Source organism: Aspergillus pseudodeflectus, assembly GCF_044049435.1.
Source record: "Aspergillus pseudodeflectus strain CBS 756.74 chromosome Unknown BJX68scaffold_44, whole genome shotgun sequence".
In the NCBI taxonomy this organism is placed as follows: Eukaryota; Fungi; Ascomycota; class Eurotiomycetes; order Eurotiales; family Aspergillaceae; genus Aspergillus; species Aspergillus pseudodeflectus.
The window spans coordinates 161097-176783 of NW_027263820.1; the positions used below are offsets into that span (position 1 = coordinate 161097).

Genomic DNA, 15687 nt, shown 5'->3' on the forward strand with positions numbered 1-15687 from the left:
AGTAGAGCCGGGGTTCGGCGAGGGGAGATCGGCAAGAGAGCAGGCGAGCAAGTGAATTGGCCTCAACGACATTCAAGCAGCGTCGTGGGATATATGATCTCAAATAGCAGTTATTCAAAGCATCATCCACGACAGTTCAGGTATAGAAAAATGGCAATCTGTCAGAGATGACGGAGGAATTGGTGATGGCCAGACGTGGTTCTGGAAGCCTCGAAAACTGTCAGGACGGATCCTGGCCTCTGCGACGACGACGATCGACGTCATCAGCCCGAGCCTGCCCTGGAAAGGAGTCTGGACGCTTTCAGCGGCGACCACATGGCTCCAGCAATTCGGTACACGCAAGCTGCGAACCCTCCTAGTGAGGACTTACTTTTCCGCTCACATTTTCTAGGAGTACAGAACTCATCCTTGACTTCATTATTCTGCAGATTCTCCGGCTGCAAGATGTGCCACTTGATCGGTTTAGGGCTGACCTAATCATGTGATAATGACATGTCTTTGATTACATACTACGGCGCTGAGTCATGTGACTACAATAGTCTTGCGCTTCTTTTCGTTGACGGAGGCTTCGCGTTGCGGTGCAATTGCCCAACCACTCACAATGCAATAGCGCTCCAACCTGCGGAGCCATGCGCATTCGCTTGCCCAGCCGTCCCCTACTCTCCTCTCCCACCACCTCTTGCCGTCGCGGTTTTTACCATGCCTTTCCTCGGGCAAGGATCCCCAATCATCCGATTTTCGAAAACAGTCTTGAAAAGACGCTCGAGGAACACCGATCCGCAAACCGGCAGAGCTTGATACGCAAGGTCAAGGTTGGGCCCCGTGTCGCCCCGACACCAGAGCCTTCGGATCCTTCACCCGTTCCTCCAGAGCCCTCAGTCGAAGAAGCTCCGAAACCGAAATATCCACACCAAGACTCGACGAGAAAGCGGAGTTCTGAGACTGGGAAATCTTCTACGCGACTTTCCGGCGGTCGAAAAGGCTCTGCCTATCAAAGGATAAAATGGAGGCCTCGGGGTAAAGGAGAACAACGTCCATGGCTGGTCCATGTCGGCCCGCATGCTTTCCCAAGCGGCTTTTCGCAGCTTGATGCCGAGATTCGCGCCCTCGAAAGATACATGACACCAACTTCCCTGGAAACAGAGGCCATACACCAAGTCGTGTCTGAAATTACCCAGATCGTCGATAAATCCGTGCGATGTCCGCTACAGATCATCGGGTCTCGCCGTACAGGATTTCAAATGAGCCATTCAACCCTCGACCTTATGCTCCATGTGACGGATCCAGCACGCTCGCCGAACAGCATCAGGAAGCCAAGTGCAACGCGTCTGAAGAACCTTCGTCACTACCGCAAGCTATTAGTCGCAGTCTCCTCCGCGCTCAAACAGGACCCAAACTACACTGTGAACATTGACGAGGCCCCCAAAGCAGGCTCAACGGCGATTCACCGGCCCACGGGTCTCCCAATTCACCTCTGCTGCGGCGAGGAGCTCCCCGCCTACGTCGAATATACTCAGGACTTCCTCGCAGAGTATCCTTCCCTGCGGCCCCTCTACATTACGACCCGCCTGATACTCGAGACACGCGGTCTCTTCGGCTCTGCCAAATCCTCAATCGACCCTGTTGCACTCCAGATCATCCTTGCCGCCTTTCTCAAAATTAATCACGGCCGCTTTCCACGCTCCCAAGCAGGAGCGAGCTACGCCGAACCCCTTCTCGCTTTCCTCCACACTTTCGGCTCCGGGATTGATCTAACAACCACTGGTGTTGCTGTTGATCCTCCGGGTTTCTTTAACGCTGACTCCGTGAAAGCAGCGGCAGCTACACCTACAACGCCGAGCACTGAGTACGACGCGGAAGACGATCTCCCCGCTCATATTCGTGGGCAACGCGCACTCATAACTGCGAAGAAGAACGCCGCAGTCCAAGGCAACAAGGCTCTTGCTGAGCGTCTATGTGTGCAGGACCCGGCGAATTATCTAAGAGATTTAGGGGGCTCTTGTATGCGGACGGTGGAAATTCAATCTGCTTTCGAGAATGCGTATACCCGTCTGTCAGCTGCAATTGATAACTGGGAACCGTCTGATCCGCGTGATGGCGGTCCCCTGTCCCGTAGCATTTTGAGCAGTGCTCTGCGCGCGAACTTTGAGGATTTCGAGGCTCGAAGGACCAAAATAGTTGGTAACGGGGAACCATCTGACCAGCCACTAGGTACTAGAAAATAGTGAAAATTTCTTTTACCGTCCAGGATTCAAAGTGAAGAAATGACTGTATTGCATATTCAAATATTATTCAACACCTCTAACCCATGTAGAAGATAAGGCTGGAGTGTTTGTTGTAGAAAACAAGAAGAAAAATCAACGAAAAACGCCCGCTCGCGATGCGATGCCATGCTTTCAGGCTACAAATGCAGTCACAGTCACAAACACGCCTGCGTATGTGGGGGACAAATATACAGGTGATACAAGCAAGAAGAGACACAATAAACACAAGTAAGAAGCGAATCAGCAAGGCAAAAGGCAAAGAAAGGATTTGCAGTTGGTAGCGGGAGAACTCGGATAATTCGCTCCAAAACTTTCTCTCAAGTGGAAAGAGATGAGATAAAGAGAGGATTGGGGTGTGACTAGGGTAGGAGATCGAGGGGAGAAAGACATAGGGAATTGTTTAATCTGGAGAACACGGAAGGTTTGCAATAGCAAACTTATACAAACGGTGAATGGAATAAAATAGATGGATGGTGCAGTGAGTATATTAGTTGCTAGAGAGTTGTTAGTCTCATGCGCTCAATGTGTCCTGCGGATAGATGCGACTTACTAGATTTCCAGAGGAGAAATTTGGTCGAGGGTGTAAAGCCAGTTTCCACCCTGTTCTTCTTTCTCGAGCCTAGGGCAGTCATTAGTATACAACCATTGTATGGAGAGCGAAGGCACATACCAATCATAAGGCCACATGATGAGATGTCCCTGGACCTGATTCAAGAGATCTTCGGCCCTTTGTTTGTCCAAAACTTCATCGGTTGTGAAATCCCGTTTCGAGCCAAGCGTCGTAGTTCTCCGTCTGCGGCGCCGCGAACGGTTTGTAGCGTTGCGGTTCAGAGCCTCAGAGTAGTCGACTTGAGGAGTTTCCGAGCGTTGTCTTTCAAGATCGTCTCCAGACGAGAGGCCGTCATCTTGTCGCGAGCTACTCGTTCCGGGGACATCGGTCGGTCTCAGAGAAGCCTTCTCGTCCACTGGCGATGTGAGTTGGGCATTGGCTTGCTCGGACTGCGGTCGATCATTGGAATTCGGTCTCTCCGACTTTTCGTCTGTCGGCGTGTGGCTCTTCCGGTCAGTGCAGTGACTCCCTGTACGGTGCAAGATGTTTGGCTTGAGGTTGGTGGCCCAGGTAGCGCCTGCTCCGGGAGGCCCTGTCTGCCGCTGATGGTGTGGGTTGAACGCCTTTGCGGTGTGGTGACTTTGCATCTCGGCAAACTTCTCCTGGTACGCATTGTATTCCTTGTATTCCTTCCAGGATTTAACCTCACTGTCAGGCATGCAACGGAAAACGTTCCGGAAAATCTTGGTGTTCTTTTCCGCAACAGCTTGCCAGGTGTCCAGGTAGAACACATCGACGACAGGGTCTCTCATGCAGTCCTTATCGACGAAAATGTGCTTAGCTTCTGGCCCGATAGTAGGAGAGAATTTGATCGAGTCGAATCTGTCCTTAGTGGGCACTGAGGCCCCTCCACCGTCAGCCGGAATCACCAGTGATGGGTTCTGCGCTGTTGGCAGCCCTTCCACAACATGGTTTGCGGACCCGTCCTGAGAAGAGATAGTGGGAGACGTCGTCGTAGCTTCTTGGCCGCTTGATCCATTCTGCTGCGAGTTCTTCCTTGGCGTCCCCTTTGGCTGTTGAACTGTGCCCTTTCCTTCACTAGCAAGAGGAGAAAGCAAGACCTCTCGCCTATGATTGAGGATTTCGGAATCGCGAGCCTCGCCCAGTCCATGATGCTCAGCTAAGCGTAGGTTATCGGCGCCGAACCCGTCGACGTCCTTCCTATGTTCTAGGTTGGATGTTACTCTGGTGTCTGCGGTGAGCTTCCGATTCGACTTAAGGTTCGGGTTGTTGCCCTGTTCCCAATCGACGTCATGGTTGAAGCTATGCAGTTCTTCGGATCGTGACAGAAATTCGTCCTGGATTCGATGCCGACGCTCGATCATATCCCTCTCATCTTGCTTCTCCATCATCAACGACTCCGAATCGAGTTTGGCCTTTCTGAGCGGTTTGGGTTCTTCTTCCTCGATCTGGATCTTCCGCAGCTCTTCCTCGGTCGCCAACGAATGCTCCATCAAGCAGTCAACGTCAATTCCAAGATGCTCTCTCATAAGCCGCATACGAAGTGTGTGTGGGAATCGTCCAACCAGATACGGACGGCCATTCATCGTAGACCAGATCATATCCGTGTCACGTACCACCGCAGCGACCTCAGAGTCTCGCGATCCCAACATGGATCTTTCGTTGATGTTGGCGGAACCAATAATAGCTGCTCGGTCATCCACAACCATACATTTAGCATGGATGTAGAGCTGCTCCGTGACGAGCTGCTTCTGGGGACCAATCTTGCCCCAGGATCGCAGACTGAAGAATTGAATGTAGTCCTCGGGCTCGATTCCGAGAGCTCGCAGCCGGCCGAAAATGGACGTCTCGCCACGGCAGATACTGCGGTACTGGCACATCATGATCAGACGGACACTCGTGCCACCTTCGCTGTCGACTGTGTTTTGGAACCCAGGAATCAGGGGAATGACAATCACTGCTCGCCATGCCTCCTTGTTCTTCGCAGCTCTTGTTATTCGCTCCACGAGTGCATCTCCGATCAGGTTCTCAATCTTCCGGCCATCGATCTCGCAAGTACTGATGAAGAACTGGTTCTCGATGTAGACAAAATGCTCAGACTCTTCGATCAGCTTGACATAGGCATTCATGATACTGTGCTCCGTGACTTCGGGAGTACCCGTCGACCACACGCTGCTCGAGCGTAATATCTGGACCTCGCAAGTGCCATCAAGACCTAGGGCTTCCAGGTCTGCGGGTTCGAAATCAGGCGGCGGCAACAGGAACGGTGTCGGGCGAGTTGGCTTCCGTTGGCGCAAAATGTAATTCCAACGCTGGACAAAGTGACGAGTAAGGTCTCTTGCTGGCTGCCCGACGACTTGCATCGAGATATCGTGCCACGGCATTCTAGGCACAACGTTACGATCATACATCTCCTCATACGGCTTGTCCAGGTCGTAAAAGTCCTGGATACGCGGGTTCGAGTAGTCCTTTCCAGGCCAGAGTTGGCAGCTATCAGTATCTTTCGGGCCGCCAGGGGTCTCAAAACCAGTCGGCTTATCATCAGTCAGAAGATGCTGCGGCGTGTCCCATCGTCCAAAGCACAAATCAATTCCACCCACAAAAGCCAGCGTATGGTCAATAATGCAAAGCTTCTCGTGGTGTGCCCAGAAGAAAGTGTTCTGTCGGAACTGGTTAGGTGATCGTTGAACGAAGATGTTCGGGTGCAGGTCGAGGAGAGAGAATTTGGAATATTCCGAGTCAATGGGGATGGCAGAGTTGATGTTTCGGTACATAATGACGAAGATTTTCACTCCCTCGCGGGCTTTTCTCTGGAGGAGACGATCCAGTCGCCATTTTTGGCTGATTGCGGCAGGCCTCCGCATATAGAGCTCTGGGCTGAGCCACCAGTCATGGATATAAATGACGTCTTTGGCCTGGTTGATCGCTCGAGACACAACCCACATATGGTCACGCCCGTCAACCAACCACTGAGCGAAACATCGCTGGCGGACCGGAGCGAAACTCTCGAAACGATTGGGCTTTGCCCACGGGGTGTTGCTAGCCATGAACCGGATAGAGTCCTCGAATTGGTGAAGTTGACGCTCATTTCTTGCTAGCAGTCTCAGCTTCCGCTCAGAATTTTCCAATCTCAGTGTGTGGTGTTGAGGATGTCTTGCGGATTCTGTAGCAGATTTGGCAAACTCCTTTGCCTTCTGATGCCGCAAGCTAACCTTTTGGGTCTGGAGCTTGAAGAATGGATCGACCAGGAACACATCATAGATGTTCATTTCTTCAGGCGAGTCGACGCAAACAACATAGCTGTGCCGTACGAGGAACCATTTAGGCGAATGTCGCCTCTTCATCATACCAGGAGTGAAGGCCCTCCGGAAGTCCAGACCTTTTGAAGACTGGATCATCAAGTAACCCTCCTTGCCATGGTAGCTGGCTTCGGCTGCAAGACGGACACCCAGGGCCGACAGCTCCAAAAACTTGCATAGTCGATTACTGTCAGGCTTGAATATAAGGAACCGGATCAGCTTCTGCAAATAGAGTTCCAGCTTTCTCCGTTGCCTCTCTGGGTAACTGTCCTTCTTCGCTGGTCCAGCCTCGGCGGCCGTATCCCCCTCAGCACCTGTCAGACTCGACAATCTTCGAGTTATACCGACAGAAGAGCGTCGCCGCCCGTGTTGCATCTGCTGTCTTCTTCCAGCTCTTTCATTTCCGCTAGTAGCTTCGGCTGCGGTCTCGTATCCAACTTCCTCCTCCTCATCTTCTCCTTCACTATCCAATCCTCGAACACCTCGCAAGTATGGAAACGCACTCCGAGGGAAGCGCGGTAGGTTTTGACCACCCTCTGTATTGCGGAGCTGGATGTACCTTTGTGTTCCAAAGTGGAGCTTGTATTTCAGATGGAGGTTGGCGAAATCTCGCAGTGTCCGGTGGATAATCCATTTCATGCGCGTCATACCACTTCCGTATTCTAGTTCAATGCGAAAAACGAGATGGCGATCTCCCGAGTGTGAATCAATCCTGCTGTCTGTCACTTTGACCTTGAGTTGTTCAAGCAGAATAGGAATACGTTTGCTGCCATGTTCATCCCGTTGGAACATACTGGCCAGGATCAGGGCTGCCGGAATTCCAGATGCAAGCTCTGCCAATAGCTCGGCAGACTTGGCGTGATCAACAGTGTGGTCTACCTTGCGTCGCTGCCCGATGAGCTTCAGGCCAGCCTTGATTTGTCTCCATTTTTGAGCACTTAGGCTTGAGCCACGGTCAGCACGGTGGCGCCTCCAGGACGGCCCTTCTCCATTTTCCGACGGGCCTCCTAGTCCGGTTATGCGCCTCAGGTTACTCGGTCGTTTATTTTGCTTATCGTCCTGTGCGGTTTGACCCTGTGCGGTTTGACCTTCTGGGTGCTGCCCACTATAGGTCATGTTACGGCCATTGGTGAGCCAGGCACTTCGCCGCCTCCAAGCAGTATCCCGATTCAGGCGATCACGACCCTCGTCCTCGGAGACTCCCTCGCGCTGTTGTGCCAAAGCTAGATCACCGGCACTCTCTCTCCGTTGGAAGAAGGCTTGCCTGTACCCGTCGAATTGGGCAAACGAGCCCGGCAAATGAAACGAAGGTCGGCTGGTCTTGGGTGTATTTGGTTCAGTTTGCGGAGCGGATTCATCCTCGTGTCCTCGACGAAACCGACGCTTCCTGCGCGTCTCGCGAGGACGCTGTTCCCCTCCACTCTCTTCCGCATCGGCATCTATATCGCTTCCCTCTTCTTCCAGCGTATTCGGAAATCGGAATTCCCCTCTTTCCGACCCTGGAGTAGACAAGTCATGGTTCCCGTATCTATTTTCTCCAATCGTATTATTGCTAAGTGATCGAGAATGAGAGGTAAACGAGGGTCCAGCCGCGAAAGCTTTTAGTTTGTTGAAAAGCGACTGCCTTCCCCTAGGACCCGTGTCTGTATCGTCGCCCGCGACGGATGGGGGTCTGGATTGAGGTCTGGAAGGGGGTCTGGACTGCGTAGTCTCGGCTGTAGGTTCAATTTCCGAGGTCTCTCTGGAGAATTGCACGCTCGGACGAGGAGGAGAGGCAGTCGACGCCGGTACAGAATTCGGAGCGCGTTGCTTGGCAGTACTCTCGTTCGATTCGTTCGGCCGTCGAAGGCTCAATGTCGTCGCCGGGTTCTCCGGATCCCATGCATCTGATGTCCCACTCACAATTCCACCACGCGATTTCCCCTTGTTATAGTCAGAGTTCTCCTCATCGTGTGTGCCCGCTCCGTTGGTCGCGGGTTCTTCCGTCGTAGGGTGCTTGGCCTCGGTTGGTGACGGGAAAGGGGATGACAGTCTCTGCGCGTTGGAAACGGGGATGGGTTCGGGTCGTTTGGAGTAGAATCGATCCGGAGCGTACTCGTAATCCCTCGTCTCTGAGGCATTGACTATGGTTTCTGCCATGGTAGGGTAGTAGCTTGGGGACGATGAGGGCCGCCGGGGGGCTGGCTGGTGAGTGCAGCAGGGAGTGAGCGAGCGGGTCAGAAGAAATCCCGTCGTACGTGGTCAATCGGAGACTTCCAATGCGTTCATTCTTCTCAAACCCATTCAGAAAAGCGCACCCTCAATCTTCAAGATCCCCAGAAGATCGATTGATCAATCGAACAGCCGCGACGATGACCGTTGACAGTTTGAGGGATGAGGATTCCTGAAGATACCCAACTTAAGGGAACGATGCCGAGCCGCAGTGGAGCCGGCCCCATCAAAACGCTGTACCGTTGGTTCACAGGCACATCCTGGGAAAGGGGCATGCAACTTGACCTCTCAAAAATAAGATTCAACCATGTCTGCTTTTCTGTATCAGGAAATTTGCTTCGTGACCATGACTGTTTCTGTAGATATTCAATTGCTATCAATGGCATTCCTTATCATCGTGTAGTCGCGTATAACTTGTTTCCAAATGCTCCGATGTTCTTGTCTACCCGCCCCAATATATAATTACTACACAATCCTCCACTGGAAGTGGGATGTTTTGGAATGCCCACAAAGGGGGCTTCAATACATAGAGCTAATGCCAATAATGATATGTTCAGTAATTCAAATCAAAGACCATCGATGTATAACCACAAACGGCCAAACCATCTATATCTTGGACTCCCTTACAGAAGCCCTCTTCGCATCATCCTTCCCAGACGCAAGCGCATCCCCGATAAACCTAACCGCCTCATCAACCATCTTCGGCGTAACCTCATGACCCGCGTTCTGATCGATGATATCCTCAAACGTAACCGCGCCATCGGCGAACCACCCCTCTGGCCCAATCGCCTGCTTGAGCCAAGCTAGAAACGTCTCGCCCTTGTGATATGGTACCAATTTGTCCACTCCTCCAGAAAGATTGAGGATCTTCTTTCCCGCAATGGTTTTAGTGAGCAATGGCCGCAGAGCAGCCTTTTGACTCTCTGTTGGTTCCGGAAGTGGTGCGCTGCGGATAGGTTGTGCCTCTGGGCTTAGGTCTAAATGGCTGAGGTATAGACCGGCTGGATCCCACTTGTGCACGGCGTCCACGAGGGCCACGGGAAAGTCTTCCGAGCCTAGGAAGTTTGCACCAGGAGGGGTTGTGCTTTTCCACGAGGGAAGCTTGGAGAGACGAGCGCGATCAGCCATGACGTTTGCGTAGTCAGGGCAGCCGATTATGACGACGCCAGTGGAGATGCGAGGTTCGTGGAGGATACAGCTCCAGGCTGCATGGCCGCCGAGTGAGACACCCAGGACAAGATTCTCGACGATTCGGCGGTCTGATTTGGGGAAGACGAAGGCGGGGAGGTAGTCAATCAACAAGGAGGTATCTCGAGCAGTGCCCTCTGGCGATCAATCCCGTTCGTCAGGTCCTTCCAATAACTCGAGGGGATTAGCTTAGGAGAGTCACTCACGGAAAACGGAAAACATATCTTGAGCATGACGCGGATTGCCCTGTTTCCAAGACTCGTTGCAGAGAGCGTCTACCAGCCTCGTGCCATGGTTCCTCTGATCGAAGGCCACGGCAATCAGTCCCTTGACCGACTTGCTGGAGCCCGCCCAGCCTTCTTGAATCCGCTTATTCCAGTCTGTGATGACGGCGGAGGCAATTGGGACCATGCGCTCCTGTGTCGCGAGTCGCGGATGCAGGAGCCAGAGACATGCAATCTCCGAAGCCTGAGGAGGGAGTTCATCGAGGCCGAAGACTGTGGTCTGGATCCCCGCTACGGGGAACGTCTTGCGGGAGATGGAGGGGAGGTTGGCCTCGCGATAGCGGGGTTCGATGTCTAGGGGCTTTAGTGGATCGGTCATTGTTCGTATGCAGGGCTAACACATGGATATCAAGAAGACAAAGGACGGAAGAGGAAAACGGAACAAAGTAGATCGTACTGCAACTTACCCGTCATCTTTATGCTCTTCCGAGAGTGCGGATGCTGGACCGAGCTCGACGGCGTCTGCCGAGGATAACAGTCGCCATTGGAAAATTGGAGAAGAGATCCACTGCGTTTATCAGCCGTAACGGCGACTTGCTACAGAACTAAGCAGAATGATTTCTCTGATAAAATCCATGCCTACAGAGGCCAATGAGACTATAGAAATCGTACGGCCCGCCGATCTACTTCATTCTGGCAAGAAATCTATCCAGAACGGGGCCTGATGCATGTAAGAAACACCTCAGAAGACGGTAAGCAAGACAGTTCCTCCTTATGGTATTTTATTGGTTGAGTGTGATCGTTAAGGGCGTCCGGAGGCCATACATAGTATGCTCATCACAAACACAAAGAAGAAAAATTGAACCCTTGTTTTGTAGATACACGGATCCATGCGACCGATCCGCGGCTCCCATAGTCGAGGTCTCGTATGACGCTCGTCTATTCACGCCGGCTCGTAGTCAGCGCAGCACCTGCTTTTGCATTGCGCCTCCAAGACATAAATGACATTTTCCCTAACACCGTTCATCTAAGCAACGAGCTCCACAACACCACCAGCCTCCTTGATCTTCTGCTCAGCCTCACGGCTGACGTATCTGGCGCGGACGACGAGGGGAATTTCGGGGAGACGGCCCTTGCCCAGGACCTTGGAGTAACCGAGAGAGAGGAGGTCGATGACGGGGGCAGTGTCGGTCTTCTGGCCGCTAACGTAGGCGTCACGCTGCTCGGTGGGAACAAGGGACCACAGCTATTGAGGTACACCATCAGCTTTCATTCCATATATGCCAGACTTCGTCCTGTTTCCAATTCTTCTTCCATGTCGCATTGCATTCTCAATCACAACCCATCCCCAGATTCAAAAACGCGAGACGTATCCCCGAACTCCACCCATGTGCGATTCCAAAACGTACCTTGTCGAGGTTGATTATGGGCTTCCAGAACTTCTGCTGGGTCTTGTGGAAGTACCTCATACCGACCTTACCGAAGTAACCGGGATGGTACTTGTCGAGGTTGGTACGGTGGTGGTGCTGACCACCGGCCATACCACGACCACCGGGGTGCTTACGGTGCTTTCCGATACGACCGTAACCGGCGGACACATGACCGCGGCTAGATGAAAACAGAATGTTAGTCTTTCTGTGGCTCAACCTGGCATTATGGCGATGGTGTTTTTTCTTCGTGGGCGTTTCCGGCCGTGGCTCGTCGTCGCAACTTTTTTCTTGCTCGTTCGACTTGTTTCCAACCGAATTGTCCGATGAATTCTCGAGGGTAGGGGAAAAGGAAATAGGGAGCTGGCGACTCACTGCTTCCTTGTCTTCGACAAACGGGTAGGCATCTTGTCGACGGTGCTGTGTTCGACAAGTGTGGTTGGCGTTGGGGATGTGGTCGGAGTGTGCTGGGCGCTCGGAGGTTGAATTCAAGGCTGGTCCCCGGCTAGGTTGTGGGTTAGTTGCCCTAAAACAGGGTCAGCCCTAGATTTCCTTGGCACTTACACTTACATCACGTGTTGCCGTGCGATCCATCCATCGCATGGTCCTCTACATAGTTTTAAATGGTTGCTGAATGGCTGGTTTTTACACTGATTGTAACGAAAATGCGTTCATGTTCCATTGCTCTACTTTTTGTTGGTGAAAAACCTGGAAAGCCGCTCGAGTGCAGTTCCTGCCGGCAGAGGAGTACAACTGCCTTCCATACTTTGCTTGATCCATGTAGGCAGTTTTGCCTGTATGTTCGGCCTCCCATACCGCTTGTCAATCAAGACTATAGCAGCATAATCGTTGCGATGCCTGATGGCCCGACCAATACACTGGTTCACTGCGCGCATGCAAGCATTCTCGTAGAAATCGCGCCCGGCAGCCTTGGCAGACGATCGCCGACTCTCTTCGGAGGCCGAGCTCCCATTCTGGTAGGCCTTTTGTTCAATATACTGGATTTTGGCCTGCCAGACTGGACTGCGTATGTTGGGGAACGGGAGGCCGACAATTAGCACGCCTCTTCCCAGCTTGTCCGAAAAATTGATACCCTCCGATAGCTTCCCGCCCACGACGGACAGCAGCAGCGCTCCTTCGCCCGCTTCGATGGTGCTAGAGTACTGGTGAAGGAGTTCGTCTGTTGTTGTTGTCATTTCCCGCGACTCGTACAAAATAGGCTTCACGCTTTCGATCATATCATATAGTGTTTGGTTGTTTCCACCGGCAGTCGGTCGTTTCCATATGTTCAACACACGGCTCAGATAATCATAGCTGGGGAAGAAGGCCACGACTCCGTCTGGGATAGTGCGACATAAGCTGGTAATGGTTCGGCCAAGGTCAACTATCTTTAAAAAAATGTGAGTAATCGGGCATAGAGGGCCAGGCTGGCAAGCATACTGTCTTTTCCGAATCACGACCGTCATACGTGAAATCGAATTCAGCTCCAGACACTCCTCGAGCTAGTATATTTGCAGTAAGGTTCTCCGACGGAATGACATGGCCATAGCTGAATGTATCAAGACGATCTCTTGGGACGTAGGAGAACAAATGGTTCATATAGTCCGACATCTGCATCGTAAGTTAGGATTCTTAGAGCAGCATTAATAAGTGAGGTTCTCACCGGAGACATGGTTCCTCCAGCTAATATGACTGCCCTCGCATCTTCGACAATCTCGCGAAAGTGGTTAGTCGGGTCGAGAAGCATATAGTTTAGCTGAATATCTCTGCTGGTTTTCGTATAGAACAACCGTCCTTCGGCGGAGACATTCATCAACGGAAGCAGGAAACTTGAGATATGAAACAGGACAGGTACTGTAATTTTAGGCTTCGATTGCTGGTCCACTGTCTTCTGAGAAAACTCCACATAACCATCAACCTTCCTTGCTAGTTTACTCTCTTGCAAGTATCGACATAGCTTGTATAGGTTGATTTGATCGACACCCTTTCCTGATATCAAGTCTGCAGGGAGGACTGAACCCTCAGTGGGTTGTTTGCTGTCAAGAATAGATTGGAGATGGTCTGCTATAGAGCTGACCAGGCGAATGACCTGCGCAATATAGCTTCGGTTTTTCCCTTTCAGGCGGGTCTTGAACTTCCGGGCGTACGTTGTCAGTTGGAAAATCGAGGTCTTTAGCTGAGAAAGCGTCACGGTGACTGAATGGATACCGGATATTGCATCCATAAGGTTATGTGCTTCGTCGATAATGATAACATGGTCTTTTATGGATAGATTCAGGGCCTCACGAGCTGATTTTTGGAGGAGCAGAGGGTACGGAAGGGTTACAATCTGCACCTAACATTAGTCTGCGGCGAGATAGAAGGCTGAGTTGAACCTACTTCGCTGTGATTGATGACCGGACGCGATGCATAATAAGGACATAGGCCCATCTTCGTGCCAAGTTTGCCAAGGTCCTCGATATCTTTTACTGTTGCTAAGGCATGGTCACGGAACGATGAGACTTTAATTTCATCCTCTTTCGATGGCAGGAAAGAACATCGATGCTGCGCAGCAGTGCTAGGTTGCTGTAGTTCCAAACAGCGTTCATTGATGGCTGTTGGATTCCCCAAAGCAGCTACTCGGGGATTGATACATAGATTCTTCCGTGACCCTAGGGAGAGGTGCTTGATTCGCTCTCCTAGCTCTTCTTCCCCAGAAAGACCTTGCAAGTCTTCGGGCAGGCTGGAGGGCAATGTAACACGCCTCAACTCATTCGCAAATTGCATAAGTTGCGAGTGTGTCCTTGAGCAATAGAAGATCTTGATGTCATTTGCTTCGTCCTCTTCTTCCGGTCTTTTTGGCCCTTGCCCCCTCAAGCGCTCTAGTAGCTCCATGGTGCTTGAAGAGAGCCCGGCGGTAGTAGCGGATTGCTTCAGCGACGCGCCGGGTTCGTCACCTTCACTCTCATAATCATCGAGCGCGAACTGGTTATCGTCTTCAGTATCCTCACCTGTAGTAGTTGTAGCTACTTTCTATGTGCGAACGACATTAGTTTGGGCATCTATCTAGAAGAGAGAAAGACCATACCTGCCGCTTCCTAGGCCCCATCTCCAAAGCCGCTCTCTGCTGCTCTTCTTCCCGCTTTATCCTTGCGAGCCGCGATTCAAAATCTTTTCTCTTTTCAGTGATTGCGCGACTGGCTTCGCGTCTTGCGAACTCCAGCATCCATTCAGGCTCATCGTCGTCCACTGACGCCTGTAGTTAGCTCTGTAGTAATCCACTTATCGAAGGAAACCTTTACCAGCAGCGTCTTGCACCGTTTCAGTGAAAGACTTGCGCTTGTGATCACGGAGCCAAGTCAGAGAGCCACAGATTAGGCTCAACGATTTTCCCTTGGAGAGCTTAGCAACGAAAGCTGAGACGCATCAGGGTACATCACAGCTTCTTACAGTACCTGAATCGATAATTAGTCATGTGGTGAAGATTCGAAGAATGCCAGATGGCTTACCAGTCGGAGACTCGAAGATGGCCACCTTACCTTCTTCAAGACATGTGTATAAAGAGCGCATGAATTGAAGCTGAATGTCATAAGGTGAGTAAGGATGGTAAAAGTCCTCCTTTGACGGCTCCATGATTGCGGTTTCAGTCCAAAGCTGACTGGCTTTAATTGTGTGACATTATTGCCTAAGGACTGGAATCTATATACAATGTCTTTAGACTCGAGGACCGGGAGCGGTTGCTGTGATGCGATATCGCTGGTAGGCACAGAGTGACGTTTTAAGGACATGGAGTGAGAGCATACCTTGGAGAGCAGTGAGAAAGGGTTTAGGCTCATCATCTTAGGCGATATAATCATGTCAATCTCCACCAACCAAGATAAAAAAAAAAGAAATCAGGAGGCTGACATAGAACCTGCATGAATTATGGACCTCAGCCACTTCGGAGGAAAGCGAGAAAAGACTCCGTGAGAGCGCGTTGGTTTCTGGAAGACACAACAAGACACGCTAGCGAGGGCAGGCTTTTGGGTTCGCTCTGCGGCTAAACCTGATAAAAATAGCCCCGGTCGAGGAGCTGAAGAGCAAGCGGATACGACTGGTTGACTGGCTCTTCAAAAGGGTCAGGTTTCTATTAATAATCACCACTCCTGCTGAGTGGACCCTCCGAGGCTCCTTTGGACGGCAAAGTCACAGAGTGCTTGACAGAGGATGCGATGAGGATGAGGTGAGAAAATAGAGGCCTGCCGCCTCCTTGCAGAGCGAGTCGAAGACTGCCCGAAGCCTGAGCAAGCTGCGCTGCGCTGCCGTGGTGATAGAAAACCTCCCAATCCCACTTCTGCTGCGCAGATTTGTCTACAACGTTGTACGGAGTCCAGTAGTACTCGTATTCTCGCACATACGTATTTGACGACTTCATTGGAAGTTCATCTCCTTTTTGATAGAAGTGTTCATTTTCATCTCCGAACTGCCATTAGTCTGGTCCACCGGCTCCATCGCGCGCAGTGTCATTGCTCAGTGCTGGCGGTT

The 15687-nt window shown here is 51.6% G+C and overlaps 5 protein-coding genes across 5 annotated transcripts; 1 reads left to right on the forward strand and 4 right to left on the reverse strand.

The window, feature by feature from the left end:
• Positions 1 to 494: 494 nt before the first annotated feature.
• On the forward strand, positions 495 to 2519 carry BJX68DRAFT_153653 (uncharacterized protein). The gene has a single exon (XM_071036718.1). It carries the CDS (start codon positions 630 to 632, stop codon positions 2223 to 2225), a length of 1596 nt encoding a protein of 531 aa, XP_070895807.1. The 5' UTR covers positions 495 to 629; the 3' UTR covers positions 2226 to 2519.
• Positions 2520 to 2813: 294 nt separating this feature from the next.
• On the reverse strand, positions 2814 to 8273 carry pld3 (phospholipase D; the record flags this gene model as incomplete). The annotated part of the gene is made up of 2 exons (XM_071046490.1): positions 2814 to 2883; positions 2935 to 8273. 2 exons carry the CDS (start codon positions 8271 to 8273, stop codon positions 2814 to 2816), a joined length of 5409 nt encoding a protein of 1802 aa, XP_070895808.1.
• Positions 8274 to 8732: 459 nt separating this feature from the next.
• Positions 8733 to 10293, reverse strand: BJX68DRAFT_243681 (uncharacterized protein). Its single transcript, XM_071041183.1, has 3 exons — positions 10225 to 10293; positions 9740 to 10111; positions 8733 to 9670 (listed from the first exon to the last, which is right to left on the reverse strand). Exons 1-3 carry the CDS (start codon positions 10229 to 10231, stop codon positions 8952 to 8954), a joined length of 1098 nt encoding a protein of 365 aa, XP_070895809.1. The 5' UTR covers positions 10232 to 10293; the 3' UTR covers positions 8733 to 8951.
• A 132-nt stretch (positions 10294 to 10425) lies between these two features.
• Positions 10426 to 11655, reverse strand: BJX68DRAFT_243682 (60S ribosomal protein uL15). Its single transcript, XM_071041184.1, has 3 exons — positions 11560 to 11655; positions 11167 to 11365; positions 10426 to 11003 (listed from the first exon to the last, which is right to left on the reverse strand). The coding sequence occupies exons 1-3, from the start codon at positions 11589 to 11591 to the stop codon at positions 10785 to 10787; spliced, it is 450 nt and encodes a 149-aa protein (XP_070895810.1). The 5' UTR covers positions 11592 to 11655; the 3' UTR covers positions 10426 to 10784.
• A 145-nt stretch (positions 11656 to 11800) lies between these two features.
• chl1 (DNA helicase) lies at positions 11801 to 15269 on the reverse strand. Its single transcript, XM_071041185.1, has 7 exons — positions 14661 to 15269; positions 14466 to 14555; positions 14252 to 14412; positions 13564 to 14196; positions 12848 to 13513; positions 12625 to 12795; positions 11801 to 12572 (listed from the first exon to the last, which is right to left on the reverse strand). The coding sequence occupies exons 1-7, from the start codon at positions 14794 to 14796 to the stop codon at positions 11871 to 11873; spliced, it is 2559 nt and encodes an 852-aa protein (XP_070895811.1). The 5' UTR covers positions 14797 to 15269; the 3' UTR covers positions 11801 to 11870.
• Between the last annotated feature and the right edge of the window lie 418 nt (positions 15270 to 15687).